Raw genomic sequence first — 24413 nt, forward strand, 5'->3', positions numbered from 1 at the left:
TGTTTTCTTTTTTTCTTTTAATCGTGCACATTAATTTCTCTTTTAATAACAAAAATATCACAATACCATTCGCCTGTTCCATTCTAATTAGCGCCATATTTAAAATATTAGTTTTAACTGGCAGAGCACTTTTGACTTTACTGTGATGATAACTCGTCATAGTAAAGGCGTCCTCCACCACGATGGTTCAATTGCCATAGCAGACTGTTACGTATACATATACACCGACTGTAATTCGTATCATGATATTGAGGTTGTTGAAATTTTCGCGGCGTCATTTTTTGTCCTGTTGCAGAAAATAAAACTAACCTTACTGACACAAGACCTAGGTTGTTCATCTGCCGAACTAGTATACGGTCAACCACTTACGTTTCCTGGAGAATTTTTTATTAATAATCAATACCCTTTGGAATCTGATCCATTGCTATCTAGTTTAATGAAACATTATCTTCTTTGAAACCACTATACACAGTTTTTCATTCAAAACAAAAACCATTTATTCAATTCAAAATTTGCCTTTGTCAAAATTAATGTGATTCAACCCTCTTTAACTCCAAGATATGAAAGCCCATTTAAAGTAATAAAAAAATTTGCGAAATATTTTGTAATTTTCAAAAACAACCAGGAACTAACTGTTAACATCAACAATCTTAAACCAGCATTCCTTTTAAAAGAAAACTCAACATGTCACCAAAGCGATAAAATCAATTTTGTTTCAATTTTTAAGTACGATTTTTTTTTACAACCATCTTCCTCTTTGATTAGTCTTTATAGGAGGGAAAGTGGCTGTAGCATGCTGTGTACACGACATATAACATCATGTTACAATACAAAATCATTATTATTTTATTAACATTTTATTATTATCTTATTATATTGTGAACCAGATACCGACACTTACCTACCATTATGTCACGGAATGATTAACATTTCAAAACAAAACTAACCTTACCTAACATTCCTTGATACAAATAATGAGCGTTTTATTCTATACAAAAATATTCACAATTTTATAGCAATATACATATACAGGGTGAGTCAATAATGCAGCGACGAAAGATAGTGGCTTTACTGTTGAAAATATAAAAAAATGTTTTTATGTTATCATATATTACCATCAAAGCTGCATCCATTAAAATTATTTTCAGCTATACTGGGTGTTTTACTATTCGAGGACCGTACTCAACTTAATATATGTATTTGTAGATATATTTTTTTACATGCGCTGATTAGCTGTCTTAAATGCTACAACTGCATATATTGTTTTCAATTTTTGAATGCAAGGCAGCATTATTATTAAATATTGAAGATTGCAATTTGGCATGTCGATAAATAAAGCTTGGGTGTTTCGATCACCGTTAATACTATTGGATGTTATTATACAGAGTGTTTACCAGAAGCAATTAATTTATGCAATGTTTGGTGAGCCATAACTTTGTTATTTTAAATGGAACACCCTATATTTTTCTGAAGCATCGTAAGGCACAATCTTTGCCGAACGTCTAGTAAAACATCTTCTAAAAGAGCCTGCAGTTGATTTTCTAAAAAATTCAAATAAGATCCTACCCAGATAATTCCTGCCCAGACATTTAAGCACCATCGATCTTGGTGGTCTACTAATCGTCTAAAATTAGAATTGACAGTATCGTAGAAATGAAGATTATGGCGAGTAATTTTTAAGGAATGTCGCCTCATCGGTGAATAAAAGATAATCAACAAAATATATTCTTGTTGAACATTTTTTAATGCCCATTCCAAAAATTCTAGTCTTTTTTTGAAATCTTGTGCATCAAGTTCTTGTACAAACGTTAGGATGTCAAAAATTACTCCTCTCCCTAATTTCCCTGCAGCACTCTCCCAAGATCCTGCAATGCAGTCCTTTTTCTATCCTTTCCTCGTACTTCACTGCTCTTCTCCCAGCTTCCATCCACTGTAACCTCTTCCCTCACTATATAGGCTGAAGTCTCCCTTGCCAACTCCAATACCCATCTCCAATACCTTGTTTGTACATCCTCCAGTAACCCTTGTTCTTTCCATTCTCATACTTATCCGCTTTCAAACATAACCTTTCTTTTTCCCACATCGCTTCTTCACTCTTCTTTCCATCGCCCTAACTTGCGACCCAACTTTATTATCGTCCGAGAACCCATATCCCAAATATGTATACTCCTTCACTTCCTCTATCTCTCTTCCCTCCTACATCCATTCTTCTCCCACCTTTGCAGAACTTCATGACCTTTGTCTTCTCGATGTTTACCTACAAGCCCTTTGCCTTAAAATATCTCTCGGACATATTTTCTTATTCTGTTCAAAATTGAAACTTTTTCCTCAGCTAGTTTTTGAGAAAAAGAATCGCAAATATATTACAACATTTTTACGTCAAAAAATTAAAGATTACATTGCTGATGAGGTTTGATTTGTACAGGTGTTTGTTTATACTCTGCCTCACCCTCGTTCAATCCTATGAATGATGAAGAAGAGTTGGATATTGGACATTTGCAATGAAACGATTAAATTCTTGCAGATATGTTAATGAAGCTCGAAGGAAATTTTAGTAAATAGCTAAAAATATTTAATTAATGCCAACAATTGGACAATATAATTTTCGTTGATCGATGACAATTCACATTTTTCTTTAGTTTTAAAATTCTATAAGTATTGAACTATTGTGTCGGTAGCAGATTAAAACCTATTGGCTGTTATTAATTATTATCTTACTTTAATCAAAACTAATTAATTACCACTTATAGTAATTTGTTATTTAGAATTAAATTATCGTCATTTTTTTGGGTTTATGCTATAAAACAGGGTTGCCGCACACTTAAATTATTATTCGAATTGTTCGTTTACAGCAATTTGACTACATATCAAAATGAAAGGTAAGTTTATAACGATTTTAATTTAATAGACTTAGCTACAACTTTATTTTTATATTTTAGTTACATTCTTGTTATGTGCCACCCTTGTATTGGCTTTCCAATATGCCAAAGCCGACGAGTTGGTGAATGTCCCGACGACATGAACCCGGATAAAGTTGATTTCTTGGTAGATGATAAAGATTGCACCGTCTTCTACAAATGCGATTGGGGAAAACCCGTCAAATTCGATTGCCCATCTGATTTACATTTCAACAAAGAATTGGAAGTCTGTGATTGGCCCGATAAAGCTGGATGCAACGGTGATGGTGGAGATGACAGTGGAAGTAGCAGCAGCAGTAGCAGTAGCGAAAGCGATGAAGGGGATGACGATGAAGAAGTAGTTGAAGGAGGAGATGACAATGTTGAAGAAGATTCCAGTAGCTCCAGCTCTAGTTCTAGCTCCGAAAGTAACGAAAGTAGCGATGGAAACGGTCAAGGCAAATGCCCAAATGATCCGTGCCCAAAAGAAAATGGTGATTTCCCTCATTACTTTGCCCACCCAGAAACCTGTGGTAGATTCTGCCAATGCGACTGGGGAGTTGCCTATGATATGCCATGCCCAGATGGTCTTCATTTCAACACCGACCTTAATGTTTGCGATTGGCCAGCTGATGCAGGATGTGAATAATATACTTATTATCATAAAAATGTTACTTATCTGAACACAAATAAAATTTAATTATGCATTAATAATTTGTTTTTGTTAATAATCATTCAATTAAAGCATTTGATCTAGTTTGAAATATAATTCTTTTTCTAAAAGCACAATGTTTTAAAATTTCCAAATATACTAACAGGTTCCTTAGACTTTTGTATACAATGTTTACAATGAAATGGGGTAGGATTCTTTTTCTTTTCATATTTAATTATGTTCTTTTCAGGACATAATCAGTAAATACGCGTTTTACCTTTTTTTCTTTCTTATTGTACTATTCTCGGCACGGACTTTGGAAATGGTCGAAGAGCTTCTACTGAAGAAGAAGTTAAGGCAATACTCCAGGTCCAGCTTGCAGCAGCCGATCCAGCAATGCATTGTGACTTGGATATGCATGCACTACTTTCTTTATTCGTCGACTTTGCAAAAGAGTTACAGTTAGCTACGCTTAAGTCTTTTTCATCTTGACTGTTTGATAGTTTTTGGTTTGTCTGCGTTCTTTGGTAAATCACCTGTCTGAAGTGTCATGTCTAATCACGGTTAGACAATAGTAATGTTAACTTCTCTTTCATCGGATGTAACATTTCCTACTTGCTTAACACCTTTTGATGATAAAATTTTGGGTGGTGTGTGAACAGTGGAATTACCAGTATCATCTAAATTTTAAATTTTACTGTGAGGAAATTGGTATCTAATCATTACATCTTGAATATTATTGCAAAAACATGACACAGTCTGCCGATTAATGCTGGTAGCATGGGAAAGACACGTCGCCTCTGGTTTTCGTAAACTCAAATTTGTATACCGTTTTCTTAACCCTCTTAACCACATTTCTCCGGCGGTCTTGTTTTCGGTCCAACTATTTGGTATGTTAATGTGGTTTTCATGAGCAAATTCAAACGCGAGTTTCTCTTTTTGTGAGACCATGGTGAAATCGAGCGGCATGTAAATAATAATCGACTAACTGGAGTTCTTCGTTTAAAAAAAACACTTTATGGGTACCTATCATTTTTTGCTATGTAAACATAAGCTATATTATTTGGATTTCCCTGTGCATTATTCTCAATTTGTAACCATTCGAAATATTTTAACTGCGGTTCGCACTTTTGCATTATTATATGTAACTTCTTTCAAAATTCCCTTCAATGCGCCAACATCTAACGCAGCCATGTTATATCTTGCTTACTTCTAGGCATTTTTCTGGTAAGAATAACGATAGCTACTACTTACATTATTACCAAAAATATATAACAACATATGAATATACAATATATATTATACACCATCCTATAAGCACTGGCTGCCAACATTCGTGAAAATTGTTAAAGTTCGTTTATATACTAAGTATAAGATGGCAATATTATCGCCAATGTCCCTACGTACTACGTATTCTACTAAAACATATAAAATATCTTATCTATTCTATTCTTATAATGTGTTTCACAACTTTGATACTTTGGTATACTGAAATGTCATTAAGAATTATTTGCTACATTTTCCATATGTAAGAGTGGCTTCTGGTTTTATGTAGTGTTATCTTTACTATGTTTTAATTATGACTATTCCATTATCATAGATGGCAGTATTGATACTTTGTTGCTTTTTACTCTTTCATTGCATAAATGATTGTTGTTATCAGGCAGAAAATTTTCCATATAATTAATCTATTAGTAAGGTCCTTTTAAATAAACCAGAAAGTTTCATTTCCTAATTCGTAACTTTTTCGAAAAGAATTGAATTCAATCAGTGATATTTTTACATTCATACAAAATAAATAAAGAAATTTTTATTAAGGAACAAAGGATATAAGAAGTATTATCATATGAAGTCTTTTAGGTTACGCCGAAAATATAAGTTTTGTTTCAACATTTTTCCAATCCAACCCAACAATTATTATACATTAAACTAAAACTAGAACTAACACTAGACCTAAAATCTTTCGGGTTAAGCCGTGCGTTTTTTGAAAAAATGTTTGACGTTTCGGATGCCATGTTGCAACCTTCTTCAGAAACAAGTTCGAAGTGACGAATTCGTTTTAAAATTTGACAATAAATACATGAAAAGGTAATTAATAACTAATTAGTGTCTAATTGTCAACTAAGTTGTTTTGTCAAATCCGGGTGGAGAAGGCTTCGTTGAGTTCACCAACATCTTCCATGTGCGGCTGAGTTTTCAGCCATCTTCTCTATTCATGTTATTCCCATGTTGATGAATCTCTATCGCCTCTCTCGTCAATCTTTGGAAGTAATGCCCGTTTCTTGCTAGCACTTTGGTTTTTTCGAACTCTATGCTGTGTCCTCCTTTGTGGCAATGCTCTGCGACTGCAGATTGTTGGATCTTCCTTAGTCGGACGTCTCTTTCGTGTTCTTTGATGCGGCACTCGATGTTACGTCCAGTTTGGCCAACGTAATATTTCGAGCAACTGCAAGATAGCCGGTAGACTCCAGCTCCCTTTAATGGGGTTAGTTTGTCTTTGGCTATCGGAAGAGCGTTTTGTATTTTGCTGACCGTACCGTATCGTACCACGATATCATTCTTCTTCAGACGCCTCGCAATTCGGTCCGTCACACCTGAAACGTAAGGAAGGCAGATAAAACCGGCTGGTGTCGTACTTACCGAGTCATCCTTCTGTTTATGTGGTTTGGTGGATCGTCGGATATCTCTCATCGTGTAGCCGTTCTTCTGCAGCACATCTTCTAGGAATCTTTCTTCTTTTCTTAGGTTCTCTTTATCGCATATCCTCTCTGCTCGCTGAAATAAGGCTTGAATCATGGACCTCTTCTGTTGTGGGTGGTGGTGGGATGAAGCCTGCAGGTACCTATTCGTATGTGTCTTCTTTCGATATACTCCCAGTTTCATGCCCCCGTCTGTTTTCCTAGTGACTAACACATCCAGGAATGGCAACTGTTTTGCATTTTCTGTTTCCATGGTAAATTTTATCATGGGGTGCTGTGAATTGAGGTGGTCTAGAAATTCCTGGAGTTGCTCTTTTCCATGTTGCCAGATCACGAAAGTGTCATCGACGTAACGGAGCCATAGCTTCGGTTTCCAAGGACTCTTCTTTAGCGCCTCCTCTTCAAACATCTCCATGTAAAAATTGGCTATCACAGGAGACAGAGGTGATCCCATGGCTGCTCCTTCGCATTGCTCGTAGAATTCCCCCTTCCAGCTGAAATATGTCGACGATAGGCAGTATTCCACTAGTCCTGGGACATACTTGGGCAAACCCTCCGGGATAAGTTTCTGGCGAAGACCATCCACGGCATCTTTGACTGGTACTCTGGTGAATAGAGATTCCACTGTTTTACCTGTAAAAGGAGACAGAATCTTGGAAAGGTGTTTTGCTAGTTGATAGGTGGGAGAATTTATGGCACTGACAATAGGACGTAGTGGGACGTCTGGTTTATGGATTTTGGGTAATCCATATATCCTTGCTGGTACTGGAGCCTGTACGAATAAGCTTTTTTGTTGATCTGCTGGGATTTCTGTGAATTTTACCAGTTCTTTCATCTTCCTTACTATCATCTCGGTTGTGTCCTTTTTTATTTTCTTATAGGTGGCTGTGTCCAAAAGGCTCTTGATCTTGTCGTCGTATTCTTTTCTGTCCATAACCACGGTCGCATTCCCCTTGTCCGCTGGTAGGATGATAATGTCTGGTTTTTCCCTTATCGTTCGTAGTGCTCTTCTTTTGTTTATTGTTAAGTTTGATTTTGGTGGCATTGCTGTTTTAAGCACTCTCGCTATGTCTTGACGAATTTCCTCTGCTTTCACTGCAGGTATTCTGCGAATAGCCACTTCCACTTCACATATAATTTCTTCTTTGGGAACCCTCTTTGGAGCGACTGCATAATTTAAGCCTTTGGCGAGTACTTTAGTTTCCTCCTCTGTTAATGGGACGCTTGATCGGTTGATAACGACTCTTTCAATTGGCAAATCGAATAAGAAGATCGAATCGAATAAGAAGAATAAGGAAATCAGACAACGTACACTGTTAAAAATGTTACGGAGTGATTTAACTCTTTCTAAAAGTGGTAAATTTAACTAAATTCTAGTAGCTTGCAACTCTTTTCAGAGTCAAAATAACTTTGTTAAGATGTTAAAAATACGGTGTTAATCTGTTTATTTCTCACAGTGTAACTTTACACTTTCCAACTCTGTATTTTGATTAAAAGTACAATACAAATAATTCGGTGTAAACTAACTAAATTTAAAATTGTATCTACCCCGCTATGTAGTTCTCGTTGTGGTCACATGACCTATCACGTGATTCTTCCACAGTATTGGTAATTTTTAGTCGAAACAAGTCGCAGCGTGCACAAACGTTATTAAATCGTCGTAGGTACAATTTTTAAATATTTTCTTTATTTTTATTAAAATGTATGATTGGTGCATTCGTGTAAAGTAGGACCGAAAGAAGTGGGTTAAGTTAAGTGAGCAAGAATTGTCCAAACAATTGATTGATGAAGCGGGTAAGTATACTTTAACAGTATATATCATACTCTAAACAGAACAATTTTTGGGAAGAAGGAGATAGATAAAAAGATAAAATTGAAAGTGTACAACGCTGTAGCAGTCCCAATATTAACATAAGACAATGAATCATGGACACTCCAAGATAAACAAGAAGGAAAGATCACAGCAATGGAAATGAAATTAATAAACAAAGTAGGATAGGATAAGGAATGATGAAATAAGACTGGGAGTAGATCAAGAGGAGATAATCAGCAAAATAGAGAGAAAGCAACTAAACTGGTACGCCCACGTAATTAGAATGGAACATAACACAATAGTAAAAAAAGTATTTGAAGCAAAGAATATGGATAAGAAAAAGAGGGGAAAACCTAGGAAGAAGTGAGAGGAAAGAATAGCAGAAGTTGGGAAGAAGAGAGGGAAGACTCTAGAAGATATAAAGGAGTTAACCAGGAATTAGTGTAAGAGGTGGATGGAGGATTAGGAAAATGGTTTATCCGACGCCATCAGGCATAAGAATCAGGAGAAGAAGAAGATGATATAAAATAAATTATTTTAAAGCGTACTGTTTTTATACAAGTTGGATAGCAAACATTTTTTTTGTAACCACACTATCAGCAAGCATAAAATTAAATTGGCGATTTTTAAAATTCCCTATGAAGGATAGTGGGCAAACCTTAAGTTTATAATTTTGTAGCCTCAAAATATTTAATTTCTTAATTCCTAATTGTTTAGGAGAGAATAATTTTTGACTTCAAATACATTCTCGAGATGCGCCAAACTCAACAAGAATTTTTTTAAATTTTATATAAAATAAATTAACCGTCCTGGAAACTTATAATTTGGCTAAACTTAATCTCAAATATTTCTTTCTAACCTCACAATATTTCGTTTCTTAATTCCTAACTATTGCCACATTGAAACACTAAATTATACTGGCTATTTTTTAAATTTTGTATAAAATAATATGGGTAACTTAGAAGTTACTCAAATTATAAGATGCTCTAACCTAACCTCACACGTTCGCTTACAGCACCAAAAAGTTTTGTATTGATTTTCATATTTCATATCGACTGTTGTTTAAGAAATATCGCCGTTTTTATAAAGTAATTCCTTTGTATTTGGCTGCCAACATCATTTTGAGAAATAATGGAAGAAGAATATAATAACTCAAATGTTTTATTTAAAAATGTATTTTCAAGTGATGCACGTATGCCTCTTGCATCAAAGCGAAAAAAAATCATATTATATCCGGTTTCATTGATCGATAACCATTAATATTTTTTGTATGAACTTTGTATACACTATATGTATTGAACTATTGTGTTGGTAGCAATAGATTAATATCTAGTGGCTATTATTAATTATCTCGCTTTTATCAACACTAATTAATTAGCAATTATAGCAATTTGTTCTTTATAATTAAATTATCGGTATTTTTTTTGATTTATGCTATAAAATAGGGCCGCCGCATACTTAAATTATTATTTGAATTGTTTCATCACAGCAATTTGACTAAATATCAAAATGAAAGGTGAGTCCATAACAATTTCAATATAATAAGCTTAGTTATAACTTTATATTTTACATTTTAGCTACATTCTTGTTATGTGCCACCTTTGTATTGGCTTTCCAATATGCCAAAGCCGACCCAGTTGGTGAATGCCCCGACGACATGAACCCGGATAAAGTTGATTTCTTGGTAGATGATGAAGATTGCACCGTCTTTTACAAATGCGATTGGGGAAAACCCGTCAAATTCGATTGCCCATCTGATTTACATTTCAACAAAGAATTGGAAGTCTGTGATTGGCCAGATAAAGCTGGATGCAACGGTGATGGTGGAGACGACAGTGGAAGCAGCAGCAGCAGTAGCAGCAGCGAAAGCAATGAAGGGGATGACGATGAAGAAGTAGTTGATGGAGGTGATGAAGAAGAAGAAGTTGAGGGAGGAGATGGCAATGTTGAAGAAGATTCCGGTAGCTCCAGCTCTAGTTCTAGCTCCGAAAGTGACGAAAGTGGCGATGGAAACGGTCAAGGCAGATGCCCAAATGATCCATGCCCAAAAGAAAATGGTGATTTCCCTCATTACTTTGCCCACCCTGAAACTTGTGGCAGATTCTGCCAATGTGACTGGGGAGTAGCCTATGATATGCCGTGCCCAGATGGACTTCATTTCAACACCAAACTTAATGTTTGTGATTGGCCAGCTGATGCAGGCTGTGAATAATACATTTACTTTCATACAAATGTTATATTATTTGATTGACTAATAAATAAATAAAATATCATTATGCATTAATAATTTGATTTTGTTTATAATTATACTGACTTCCATAAAAATTGCAACACCTAGAATTTATTGAACTATTTTATTCAAATTTTAATCGTTTGTTTGTTCTAATGAAAGACATCGTTAACGAAAATTTCAATAAAATCATTCAACTAATTCTAGGTATCGCAATTTTTATGGAAGTCAGTATACACAGGGTGGTTCAGTTTTTAATCGGTAAACTTTAGTATGACATAGTACATGCCAAACTATCACAAGCTTTTTATATAAACATAGGATCGCAACTCTTTTATTTTCGAGCTATGAGCTGTCAAAGTTGAGCCTAAAATTTACATTTTATTTTTTATTTCGGGTATGAGCAAACCGTAGAATTTAAAATTCTGTATTTATGTACTACCGGTTAATACCTTATTTTTAACCATACCTTAAACTTTCCTAGTGCCCTCTAAAGGGATGAAATTCACAACCCCTTTGATTTTGTTAAACAACTTTTTAACGCCATTGAATAATATTATAAAAAATATCGATTGTAAAGCTGTTAACTTCTAAGCTACACGGAAACTGTAAACTTTAAGGAAAATACTAAAGAGAGAAAAAGCACCACTAAAGAATAAGCTTTACAACCCATATTTTTTTATGTTAATATTCCATAGCATTAAAAAGTTCTTATAAAAAATCAAAGGGTGGTGAATTTCATCCCCTTAGAGGCTGTACATTTTTGGCTCAACTTTGACAGCTCATAGCTGTTTAGTTTATATAAAAAAACTGGTGATATGTTGGTAAGTCCTAGTAAAGTCTGTATACAAGTCGCTGATATGTATAAAACGGTCGGTTATTTTCTAAAGCAAGATAGCCAGCGAAACATGTTAAGACACAAAAGGTTTAGTATTTTTTTAAATCTATTACAATAAAGGGAAATTAAAAACATACAGGGTGAGTCAAAACATAATGATGAAACAAAGTTGGATTTTCTTCAATGGAACATCCTGTAGGCATATTATTCTATATTTCAGTTCACCTCGAAATTCTAAACAAGATTCATATAGCACATCCTAAACCTAAACTTAACCGTTTTTGCGATATTGAACTTTGAATATCAGTCTTTTTTTTACACATAAATACACAAGAATATTGTAGTCGACATGAAGATAATAATTTATACAATAAAATGATTATATACAAAGTGATATCTTTTATTTAATTTTTGTCTTGACCGGTTTCGGTAATTAAATTACCATCTTCAGAAGACACGTCAAATTATTACTTAAAAGTTGAAACAAATACCACACATCTTTATACGAACACAATGACTTAACATCTCATTTCTTAAAATAAAATAACACAAGTACTGTTTCGAGAATATATAAACTTGTTTTTCAAGTAGAATATAGTATGGTTTTTTAAAAATCTTTAACACTACCCTTCCTTTTCTATATGTCCAATTAAATATCTGTCCAATTATGAACCAATTTATCATCCCTAAACGAGGGATCACCTGATGGAGTCATAAAAATTCGACGAGAACAATACCTAAATTTCAAATGGAAGTGATACTCGCATCCTACAATACCAGGACTCTTATGTTTAGGCCTATGTTTAACACTGAGCGGAAAAGGGAACTGATGGTGATGAAAGTTAAAAAAGAAATGGCAATTTCCTTTTGATTGCTGCTAATAAATAGTTTCACAGGAATCCGTACAGTTTTATAGTGATATTCAGGAAGATAAATTCAACTGATACTAGTATGGAAGTTAAATGCAAAAATGTGAGCCAATAAAACCGATTTGTTTTTTTATGGAATCGTCTTGCTAGAAAGAAGCTTCTTGCTGCAGCGAAACAAAGCAAGCATTTATATAGCAACAAGATAATAAACGATATAATTAAACTTTAAGTTTTCATGTGTATTTTTTAGACGAGATCGCCTGAACGATGCCGTTAATAGTTTATATATCGGGAGTGTTGACATTTACGTTCTTTGCGCCGTCTAAACCATTTTGGACTTTTATTAAGTCTAATGGAGCATAGATATTCCATCAATAATGGCAAGGAGTATGTAAATCTTGAAGGGATGGTCCAGAGATTTTTAAATATGACGTTGTTCAAAAACGCCACCCCTACAATATCAATTAGCACTAAAAAAGCAATATTTAAAAAAAGCTCATCGAAACAACCACAAAGTTTTAAGTATATCTTTGTCTCTACTTTGAATATTTGATATAATTATAAATAAAAGCAAATTATTAATACATCATCATGTTTTATTTATATTTCGTTAAATAACATAACTTCTTTATAAATAAAATAAATTATTCGCATCCTGCATCAGCTGGCCAATCGCAAACATTAAGTTTGGTGTTGAAATGAAGTCCATCTGGGCATGGCATATCATAGGCAACTCCCCAATCGCATTGGCAGAATCTACCACAGCTTTCAGGGTGGGCAAAGTAATGAGGGAAATCACCATTTTCTTTTGGGCATGGATCATTTGGACATTTGCCTTGACCGTTTCCATCGCCACTTTCGTCACTTTCGGAGCTAGAACTAGAGCTGGAGCTACTGGAATCTTCTTCAACATTGTCATCTCCTCCTTCAACTACATCTTCATCGTCATCCCCTTCATCGCTTTCGCTACTGCTACTGCTGCTGCTACTTCCACCGTCATCTCCACCATCACCGTTGCATCCGGCTTTATCTGGCCAATCACAGACTTCCAATTCTTTGTTGAAATGTAAATCAGATGGGCAATCGAATTTGACGGGTTTTCCCCAATCGCATTTGTAAAAGACGGTGCAATCGTTATCATCTACCAAGAAATCAACTTTTTCCGGGTTCATTGTGTCAGGGCATTCACCAACTGGGTCGGCTTTGGCATATTGGAAAGCCAATACAAAGGTGGCACATAACAAGAATGTAACTAAAATATAAAAAATAAAGTTTTTGCTAAGTATATTAAATTAAAATCGTTGTAAAGTTACCTTTCATTTTGATGCTTAACCAAATTGCTGTAATCGAACAATTCGAATAATAATTGAGGAAGGTACTATTTGATTTTATAGCAATGTTAACCGCAAAAAAATCGGAGATAACTATTTTGATAATTGCCAATTAATTAGTGTTGATAGGTACAGATATTAATCTTTACTATCAATCCACTAGTTACATACATATTGAGTATAAAAAATAGGAATTTGAGTTACAGGAAATAATAGAATCAATGAAATTTTCTAATAGTAATTAATGATGATAATATGATAAGATTTCAATGTCAAAATAAATTTTCTAAAGAGTTCTTTGTTCCCATTCATTTAAAATTAATTAAACAAACTAAATGTGTATAGGCGTCCGTAAAGTAGCGGATATAGGCGATAAAATCAATATAAACGGTTTATGGAAAAATTCCTAAAACGGGTCTGAAGATTTAAATTTTTTTAAAATTTTTAAACAATTGCCGAATTGTCAAAAACTGATTTAGTATAGCTTATCGAACTGTAGCGGTGCGCATATTGTTGGAATTGAGTTGGGTTAACATTATCGGGATGAGGCCGTTATGAAAGTAATGATATCATTTTGAAAAAATGTAAACATCGCTCTTCAGTTAAGGTTTCCTAGAATGGTAAGAACCCAGGATCTTATCCCGTACTATTTCGCTCTAAGCATTGATCTTTTGCGGATATTTGGTTTGCGACTTTCTTGCCCAATGTGGATTTTGGGTAACCCAATAACGACAATTTTGTCTATTTACTTGTCCACTCAATGTAAATGTTCCCTGGTCGGAAAAAATTATGTTTTTGATAATGTTCTCCGTCGTCGTTGCAAAATTATTGTTGTAAAAACTACGACTCATTGCTCGTGAATGAGATTTACTTTATAGGTATGTGGTGGTAGAAGCTGTACATAACCGGAGCGATTTGTTGTTCAAAACTATCAAAAATAGCAAACACGAGAACTGATAACACATGAATGATAGTGAGAAAAACAAAGAAAATAAGTAGAATGGAGAGATTGCTCCTAACAAAATATTACAAATCTTAACTACAATACTGATGCTGGAAATGGTTAACCCTTCATTATTAAGTGCAATCAAAAAATATTATTATTAAACAAATAAAACAATAGTTACGCACTCGAGAAAAAATGAAGAATAATAATTGCTAGTAATAAACAAAAAAGAAAAAAAAATGAAGGGTTATACAAATACAACAATAGTAACGTTTAGCGATCAGCCTTCTGCCTCCTTGTACCAGTTCTACGAGATGATTAGAAACGCCGACAATCCTCAATGGCAATTTTATTCTTAAATGCGAATTATCACCAAAAATATTAGATCAAACCGCACCAGCAAAGAGCACATCTACACACCTTCCGCCATATTTTTCTTTCGTTTCCAGGTTTCTTCCATATTCCGCAATAAAAATGGGCGATTGCCATTTGGGAAAAGTATCACTGACATTATCATTCATTTAAGAATGGCGGAAAAAATTTAAAATCTACAACAAAAATTTATGTCTTTAGACAAGTTTCAGGCACTTTTACATAAACATTTATAATGATTATATCGTCTATATACGCTATTTTACGGACACACTGTATAACGTTTTGTATAAAATACGGGGTTGATAAATTATAAATCATTAATCGAATTGTTCTGTCATAGCAAATTGGCTAACAGTAAATATCAAAATAAAAGGTAAATTGATAACAATTCAAAACTATAAACTTAGTAGTAACTTTATTTTTATATTTCAGATACATTCTTGTTATCTTTGAATGTGCCATTTGATTTACATTTCAACAAAGAATTGGAAGTCTGTGATTGGCCAGATAAAGCAGGATACAATGGTGATGGTGGAGATGACAGTGGAGATAACAGTGGAAGTAACAGCAACGAAAGCAATGAAGGGGATGAAAACGATGAAGAAAAATTTGAAGGCGGTGATGACAATGTTGAAGAAGATTCTGGTAGCATCAGCTCTAGTTCTAGCTTCGAAAGTAACTGTGAAAACGGTCAAGGCAGATGCCTAAATGATCCATGCCCTAAAGTAAATGGTGATTACCGTCATTACTTTGCCCACCCTGAAACCTGTGGAAAATTCCCTGATGGAGATCATTTCAAAACCAAACTTAATTTTTGCGATTGGCCAACTAATGCAGGATGTGAATAACACATTTATTTTCATAAAAATGTTATTTAATGAAGCAATAAAATATGATTATGTATTAATAATTAGTTTTTGTTTATAATTGTATCAAATATTCAGCATTAACAGAAAACTCATCTTGCTCTTTGTTGATATCACTCAAATTGTGCAAGGAAATTGGACTGAGTGTTCAAAAATTGTTTCTTCGGAATCATAATTTTTTTTTTAAATATGTTTAAATTTATTGGGTATCATAAAAATATAAACTGAACGAAAAGATTCTTAAGCAGGACATTATGATATCACCACATATAAGACAACTCGAGTAGCATAATTTATTTTTAAATTTCGATGATGAAGATTACAATAGATAGGTGTTCCACATAAATCTCTTTAACTCTGTGATAGAGTTTTTGGAAAGAATTATGCGACAACCTCATGACATGAAAGAATGATATTGATCTGTATAAATTGTTTAATGAAATCAATCTTTAACTTCAAAGTGATGACTTGATGAAAACTTTAGTAGCCAAGCTGCTCTTACACAAGAAAAATATCGGCAGATGTCAGTTTCACAATTTCCCTAATTTATCAGCAGCATCCTTCAACAATTACGACTTACTTGTTTACTGCCAACGTTTGGAGAACCTCCACAGTGATTTCAATGATGTATTCCAGGACATTTTAAAATTGGTAATACCACGGTGGTATCGGATCCTCTTTCAAATGTCAACACTGCAGGAACAGGATCACCCAGCTGGAAGAACAACTTATGGAAGTGACAATAAATAGGTAAATTTTTATTTACTTATTTAATCAAATTCAAAAATGGCTACCGGTCACGTGGTGGGCTTGATGGACAGTATTCATTTTCGTAGAAGAGCAACAATCAGATAATCTCTTATCGTACGTAGAATGTTTTAAACAACATTTTCTGTGCTTAATACGCTTATTAATTTAAGCACAAATTGGATCTTCCTTGGATCTTCTTGGATATGCCATATGAACGGATATGTTATATCTTCACTGCAAAATTATATGGATTGTTATGAAACCATTCAATAAAAGTTATGGCTTCAACCTATGTTTTTTTACAACCTACTAACGCCCTTAGACATGCTTATAAACAAAAACAAATTATTAATACATAATCATATTTTATTTAATTTATATTTCTTTAAATAACATTTTTATGAAAATATATATATTATTCACATCCTGCATCAGCTGGCCAATCGCAAACATTAAGTTTGGTGTTGAAATGAAGTCCATCTGGGCATGGCATATCATAGGCAACTCCCCAGTCACATTGGCAGAATCTACCACAGGTTTCAGGGTGGGCAAAGTAATGAGGGAATTCACCGTTTTCTTTTGGGCATGGATCACTTGGGCATCTTCCTTGACCGTTTCCATCGCCACTCTCGTCACTTTCGGAGCTAGAACTAGAGCTGGAGCTACCGGAATCTTCTTCAACATTGTCATCTCCTCCTTCAACTACTTCTTCATCGTCATCCCCTTCATCGCTTTCGCTACTGCTACTGCTGCTGCTACTTCCACCGTCATCTCCACCATCACCGTTGCATCCAGCTTTATCGGGCCAATCACAGACTTCCAATTCTTTGTTGAAATGTAAATCAGATGGGCAATCGAATTTGACGGGTTTTCCCCAATCGCATTTGTAGAAGACGGTGCAATCGTTATCATCTACCAAGAAATCAACTTTCTCCGGGTTCATTGTGTCAGGGCATTCGCCAACTGGGTCGGCTTTGGCATATTGGAAAGCCAATACAAAGGTGGCACATAACAAGAAAGTAACTAAAATATAGAAAATAAAGTTTTAGCCACGTCTATTAAATTAATATCGTTATAAAGTTACCTTTCATTTTGATGCTTAACCAAATTGCTGTAATCGAACAATTCGAATAATAATTGAGGAAGGTACTACCTGATTTTATAGCAATGTTAACCGCAAAAAAATCGTAGATAACTATTTTGATAATTGCCAATTAATTAGTGTTGATAGGTACAGATATTAATCTTTACTATCAATCCACTAGTTACATACATATTGAGTATAAAAAATAGGAATTTGTGTTACAGGAAATAATAGAATCAATGAAATTTTCTAATATTAATTAATAATTCCAATAATAGTGATTAATGATGATAAGATTTCAATGTCAAAATAAATTTTCTAAAGAGTTCTTTGTTCCCATTCGATTAAAATTAATTAAACAAACTAAATGTGTATAGGCGTCCGTAAAGTAGCGGATATAGGCGATAAAATCAATATAAACGGTTTATGGAAAAATTCCTAAAACGCGTCTGAAGATTTAAATTTTTTAAACATTTTTAAACAATTTCCGAATTGTCAAAAACTGATTTAGTATAGCTTATCGAAGTTTAGTGGTACGCATCGTGTTGGAATTGAGTTGGGTCAACATGATCGAGATGAGGCCGTTATGAAAGGAATGATATCATTTTGAAAAAATGTAAACATCGCTCTTCAGTTAAGGTTTCTTAAAAAGGTAAGAACCCAGAACCTTATCCCGTACTATTTCGCTCTAAAATTGATTTTTTGCGGATATTTGATTTGCGACTTTCTTGTCCAATGTGGATTTTGGGTAGCCCAATACCGACAATTTTGTCTATTTACTTGTACAAAGTCTCCATCGTCGTTGCAAAATTGTTGTTGTAGAAACTACGACTCATTGCTCGTGAATGAGATTTACGTTATAGGTATGATATTTTGGGTTTTTTTTAAAAATTTTGTGAACCGTTAATAATGAGGGTAACATGGTAACATGAGGGTTTTTTCTGCCCAGCGAAAACTACGTTTTATTGAACCTTTCCTGAAACATTTGGTCGGCCAGACTTCGAGCAATCTTTTTGATGCCCATCCTTTTTAAATTTAGCCACAATTTAGCCACAGCTAGGCTTACCATACTTTGAATAATGAGTTGGCGATTAGGATCTTGCATTAAAGAGGTCAACTACATACTAAATCAGTTTTTAACACATAAGAAATTGTTTAAAATAATTGGTTACCATAGTTTCTCATGGCTACTGTTATTTTTACTATGTCAATCAAATTTGTAGTAGTTAAACTTTAAAATAATTTTTCTCGAAAATATTCTTATGTAACCAGTAACCAATATTAATATTGACTGTACTTGATTCAGAAGAAGACCCTCTTTCATATTCCGTAATAAAAATGGGCGATTGTCATTTGAAACAAATATCGCAGACGTCATAAGATCTAATCATTCATTTAAGAATGGCGGAAAAAATTTAAAATTCTACACCAAAAAATTGCAGAAAATTTAAATCTTCCGACACGTTTTAGGCATTTTTACATAAACATTTATAATGATTTTATCGCCTATATACGCTACTTTACGGACACACTGTATAACGTTTTGCATAAAATACGATATATAGAATTGTTCTATCATAGCAATTTGGCTAACAGTAAATATCAAAATGAAAGGTAAGTTGATTACAATTCAAAATAATAAACTTAGCTGTAACTTTATTTTTTATATTTTAGTTACTTTCTTGTTATGTGTCATCTTTGTCTAATACATTACTATATGCCAAAGCCGACCTAATTGATGATTGCCCTGAGGACATGAAGATTACACCGTCTTTTACATATGCGATTGGCGAAATCCCGTCAATTTCGATTACCCACCTGATTTATATTTCAACAAAGAATTGGAAGTCTGTGATTGACCAGATAAAGCAGGATGTAGTGGAAGTGGAAGTAGCAGCAGCGCCAGCAATAAATGGGATGAAGACGATAAAGAAAAATTTAAAGGCGGTGATGACAATGTTGAAGAAGATTCTGGTAGTTCCAGTTCTAGTTCTAACTTTGAAAGTAACTATGAAAATGGCCTAGACAAATGCCTAAATGATCCATGCCCTAAAGTAAATGGTGATTTCCGTCATTATTTTGCCCACCCCGAAACCTGTGGAAGATTCCCAGATGGAGATCATTTCAAAACCAAACTTAAGTTTTCGATTGGCCAGCTAATGCAGGATGTGAATAATACATTTATTTTCATAAAAATGTTATTTAATGAAGCAATAAAACATGATTATGTATTAATAATTGGATTCTTAACCCTTGGGTAGACGCGACTCAATTTTTATATTATACATACTTTGAATTATAAATTAAATTGTTTTACAGCAAGTTGGTTTATTAAAGTATTTTAAACCTGAAAATATTAGGGTATAAAAAGGCAACTAATATTTACCTTGAATCAAAGTTAACATTTAATAATTTGTAAAACACATGGGTACGAACACATTTGTTGTATATCTTTATTTTATTTCGAAAACGTTATTTGAATTCATTATCCACGTCTCTTTCACTACTACCTTCAAGACAATTTTAACAAATTGATTTAACGTGTTTTTTCAAACATATATAGCTATTACACTTTTCGCATGTAAAGGTTGTTCTGGCGTCCTTCTTCGATTCTATGTAACAAGCTTCGCATCGTTTCCTTTTGACAGATCTTCGACTTGTTCTAAGTTGATTGTTGTCGTCTGGTATTACTGGTTTATGCTTTGCTAGCATGGTTTTCAGTTCATTTGGCAATGACTGAATAAGCGATCTCCTCGTCAATTGTTCTGAAACTAAACTGAGAGATCATTTTTTTAGATAGTCTCGTCTTGAAATATATTTGTTGCCATTGCCCAAAAAAATAATTCTAGCATTTATTGCTGCTACATCCAATAAATGATAAAAGATGACCATCGGCCATCGCCTTGTTGCTCTAGCAACGTTGTACGTAGCGCACACTACATCCACTCCAGGTTTTGTACTATTATAGTATTCGATAATTTCCGGTTTGCGTTGTCTATTAGTTGCCACTTCATTGCTTGACGTATGCGAGCTGGATAGCAGTACAACAGTCTTACCCTTCTTTGGCACGTAGGAGACAAGGGTTTCGTTTCTTGTGTAACCGAAAATGCTGTCATACTGTACTCTACGTTTTGGCAAAGTAAAACTTTGTGGTAATTTTCTCTTGTTTTTTCGGGCAGTTCCAACGTATGATATTTTCTTCTTTTCCAAAGCTTTTACAAGTTTCAAACTTGTAAACTAATTGTCTGCGGTAATGTTTCTTCCGCTTCCATAAATTGGCTCTGAAATTCGCATGACAATATCTTCCGCAGAATTACTTTTTTTGTAAGGTCTGTCAGGTTGTTGGCCGCAATAGATCTCCATGTTGGCAGTATAGAAAAGCTTTGCGTCAGCAAGACAAAAGATTTTTATACCATATTTTGTTGGCTTTGACGGTATATACTGCCTGAAACCACAACGACCACGAAATGCTGGAAGCATCTCATTAATAGTGACGTTTTCGCCTAAATTGTAATGTAATTTGCAGTTCTCAATAAATAAAACAAATATTTCACCATTCATGGGATTCCCATCGGATACGTGCATAAATGCAACACAAAAACGGATCAATATATTTTATTCTTATTTTTATATAAAATTGATACTTATTAGAAATACACAACTAAACAATTTATTAACACGTAAATAAAAAGAAGATATCTAAACAATAAAACTACCGAATATATGCGTGAACTACCGGATCAACGTTCGCCGAAAAGAGGAGACGTAAATACACGCGCTGGGATTTTCAGTCCCAAATCATGTACGCGCAGCATTGTTTGAGTGTTTACAACGTAATAAAACTGAGCCTTCGTTTGAAACTCATGTAAAGGGTTCCTAAAATATCATTTTGAGATCTCAAAAATCCACAGTGCCGTAGTTGTAATAGTTTTTACGTAATTACAGAAATGATAAGGCATGGGGCTGCCAGTCCCATACGCGTCTATTCAAGGGTTAAACAGTAAATTATGATATCACCACAAATAAGACAACTCGAGTAGAATAGTTTACTTTTAAATTTCGATGATGAAGATTACAACAGACAGGTATTTCACACAAATTTCTAACTCTGTGATAGAGTTTTTGGAAAGAATTACACGACAACCTAATCACATGAAAGAATGATTTTGACCTGTATAAATTATTTAATGAAATCAATCTTCCACTTCAAAGTGACGAATTGATGAAAAAAAATGTTATAGCTATTTTAGTAGCCAAACTGCTCTTACACTAGAAAAATTTCCCTAACTTATCAGCAACACCCTTCAATTAATTACGACTTGCTTGTTTACTACCAACGTTTGGAGAACCTCCACAGTGGTTTCAAAGATCGATTGCAGGACATTTTAAAGTTGGTAATACCACGGTGGTATTGGATCCTTTTTCAGATGTCAACACTGCAGGAGCAGGATCACCTAGCTGGAAGAACAACTTATAGAAGTGACAATAAATAAGTAAATTTTTATTTACTTATTTAATCAAATTCAAAAATGGCTACCGGTCACGTGGTGGGCTTGATAGACAGTATTCATTTTCGTAGAAGAGCAACAATCAGATAATCTCTTATCGTACATAGAATGTTAACGAAGTTAAGAGACTATTAAGTTTAACATTCTAGTTTTAAACAACATATTCTGCGCTTAATACTCTTATTAATTTAAGCACAAATATGAACGGATATGTTATATCTTCACTGCAAAATTATATGGATTGTTATGAAACCATTCAATAAAAGTTATGGCAGTTAGAAATTTACTTAATTATTTTTATATATATAAACCAGTATATATGGCTACAACCTATGTTTTTTTACAACCTACTAACGCCCTTAGACATGGTTATAAACAAAGACAAATTATTAATACATAATCATGTTTTATTTAATTTATATTTCTTTAAATAACATTTTTATGAAAATAAATATATTATTCACATCCTGCATCAGCTGGCCAATCGCAAACATTAAGTTTGGTGTTGAAATGAAGTCCATCTGGGCATGGCATATCATAGGCAACTCCCCAGTCGCATTGGCAGAATCTACCACAGGTTTCAGGGTGGGCAAAGTAATGAGGGAAATCACCATTTTCTTTTGGGCATGGATCATTTGGGCATTTGCCTTGACCGTTTCCATCGCCACTTTCGTCACTTTCGGAGCTAGAACTAGAGCTGGAGCTACCGGAATCTTCTTCAACATTGTCATCTCCTCCTTCAACTACTTCTTCATCGTCATCCCCTTCATCGCTTTCGCTACTGCTACTGCTGCTGCTACTTCCACCGTCATCTCCACCATCACCGTTGCATCCAGCTTTATCGGGCCAATCACAGACTTCCAATTCTTTGTTGAAATGTAAATCAGATGGGCAATCGAATTTGACGGGTTTTCCCCAATCGCATTTGTAGAAGACGGTGCAATCTTTATCATCTACCAAGAAATCAACTTTTTCCGGGTTCATGTCGTCGGGGCATTCACCAACTGGGTCGGCCTTGGCATATTGGAAAGCCAATACAAAGGTGGCACATAACAAGAATGTAACTAAAATATAGAAAATAAAGTTTTAGTCAAGTCTATTAAATTAAAATCATTATAATGTTACCTTTCATTTTGATGTTTAACCAAATTGCTGTAATCGAATAATTCGAATAATAATTGAGGAAGGTACTACCTGATTTTATAGCAATGTTAAACGCAAAAAAACGTAGATAACAATTATGATAATTGCCAATTAATTAGTGTTAATAAGGGTAGATATTTATCTTTACTATCAATCGAATACTCAAATACTAATGAAGTGTCAAAAATATGAATATAAGTTATAGGAAATAATAGAATCAATGAAATTCTTTAATATTAATTAATAATTTCAAAAACAATGAATACTATGATAAGATTACAATATCAATATTAATTTTCTAAAGAGCTCTTTGTTCCCATTCATTTAAAATTATTTAAAAAACTAAATGTAGATAATGTATTGTAAAATTGTAAATCATTAATCGAATTGTTCTAAGTGTTCTAACATAGCAATTACTCAACAGTAAATATCAAAATGAAGGGAAGTTCATAAAAATTTCAATATAATAAACTTAGTCATAACTTAATTCTTTATATTGTAGTTACGTTCTTGTTATGTTCTCCGTTCTTCGTGTGGCGACTTTGAAAGGTTTATTACATTACTAAATAAAACTTAATTATGGGATGGGGTGGTAGTCACCGGTAGTGATTTCAATGTTCACTTTCACAAAAATAACAAGAAAGCCAACATGCTCTGTGACTTATGCGAGTCTTTTGATTTGACAAGAATGATATTTTCTCTTACTCGCAAAAATTGTTGCCTTGATAATATATTTACCAATATTCCTTCTAATCTACAGGGTGTTCCATCTCAGACGAGCCACCCCGTATATTTCTTATCCCATAGTGATTAGAAAAGTTTCCCGAAACCCTTCGCATGATTTTGTTTGGGGGACATCTTTTGACGCCATTTGAGGCTTGAACGAGCAACCCCCTAAGAGGGGGTGCTTCAACCCCTCAAAATTGAATAGGGGAGAGGGGTTGAGTGATACTTCATTTGAAAGGTCTTGGAAGCCTCTTTACAACGGTGTATGAAAAACGTAAATTTGATGAACCGTTTTCACCAAAAATCAATTATTTAGCTCAAATGAGCAACCTTGAATATTTTGGTTATAAATAAAAACAATTGTTTTATCATGTTGTTTTATTTATCACAATCAAAAAATCAAATCTGCGGTTTTAAATCAAATGTTCAAATTGTCCTCCATTGACTTCCATACAATAATACAATCTTGACTGAAAACCGTCTCTAACATGGTTCAGCATAATTGGAGTTATGTGACGACACTCATTTACAATTCGTTGGCGTAGTTCGTCCTAATTTTTAGGCTGAGTCACAAAAATCTTGGACTTAAGATGTCCCCCCAAGAAGAAGTCCAGATGGTTCAGGTCAGGAGAACGGGCAGGCCACTCTATAGGACCTCTTCTTCCAATCCAACGACTGGGGTATTG

General features: G+C 34.1%; 4 protein-coding genes across 4 annotated transcripts; 2 read left to right on the forward strand and 2 right to left on the reverse strand.

The window, feature by feature from the left end:
• The first annotated feature begins 2838 nt into the window (after window positions 1-2838).
• On the forward strand, window positions 2839-3604 carry LOC139430530 (peritrophin-1-like). Its single transcript, XM_071197636.1, has 2 exons — window positions 2839-2879; window positions 2940-3604. Exon 2 carries the CDS (start codon window positions 2953-2955, stop codon window positions 3544-3546), a length of 594 nt encoding a protein of 197 aa, XP_071053737.1. The 5' UTR covers window positions 2839-2879; window positions 2940-2952; the 3' UTR covers window positions 3547-3604.
• A 2141-nt stretch (window positions 3605-5745) lies between these two features.
• Window positions 5746-9104, reverse strand: LOC139430366 (uncharacterized). The gene is made up of 2 exons (XM_071197224.1): window positions 9058-9104; window positions 5746-7492 (listed from the first exon to the last, which is right to left on the reverse strand). Exons 1-2 carry the CDS (start codon window positions 9102-9104, stop codon window positions 5746-5748), a joined length of 1794 nt encoding a protein of 597 aa, XP_071053325.1.
• Window positions 9105-9514: 410 nt separating this feature from the next.
• LOC111413992 (peritrophin-1-like) lies at window positions 9515-10334 on the forward strand. The gene is made up of 2 exons (XM_023045139.2): window positions 9515-9577; window positions 9639-10334. The coding sequence occupies exons 1-2, from the start codon at window positions 9571-9573 to the stop codon at window positions 10271-10273; spliced, it is 642 nt and encodes a 213-aa protein (XP_022900907.2). The 5' UTR covers window positions 9515-9570; the 3' UTR covers window positions 10274-10334.
• A 2239-nt stretch (window positions 10335-12573) lies between these two features.
• On the reverse strand, window positions 12574-23031 carry LOC111413993 (chondroitin proteoglycan 2-like). The gene is made up of 6 exons (XM_071197225.1): window positions 22984-23031; window positions 22323-22922; window positions 17351-17419; window positions 16684-17289; window positions 13312-13422; window positions 12574-13250 (listed from the first exon to the last, which is right to left on the reverse strand). The coding sequence occupies exons 1-6, from the start codon at window positions 22988-22990 to the stop codon at window positions 12643-12645; spliced, it is 2001 nt and encodes a 666-aa protein (XP_071053326.1). The 5' UTR covers window positions 22991-23031; the 3' UTR covers window positions 12574-12642.
• Window positions 23032-24413: the final 1382 nt, after the last annotated feature.

The sequence above is a fragment of the Onthophagus taurus genome, chromosome 7, assembly GCF_036711975.1.
Source record: "Onthophagus taurus isolate NC chromosome 7, IU_Otau_3.0, whole genome shotgun sequence".
Classification (NCBI taxonomy): Eukaryota; Metazoa; Arthropoda; class Insecta; order Coleoptera; family Scarabaeidae; genus Onthophagus; species Onthophagus taurus.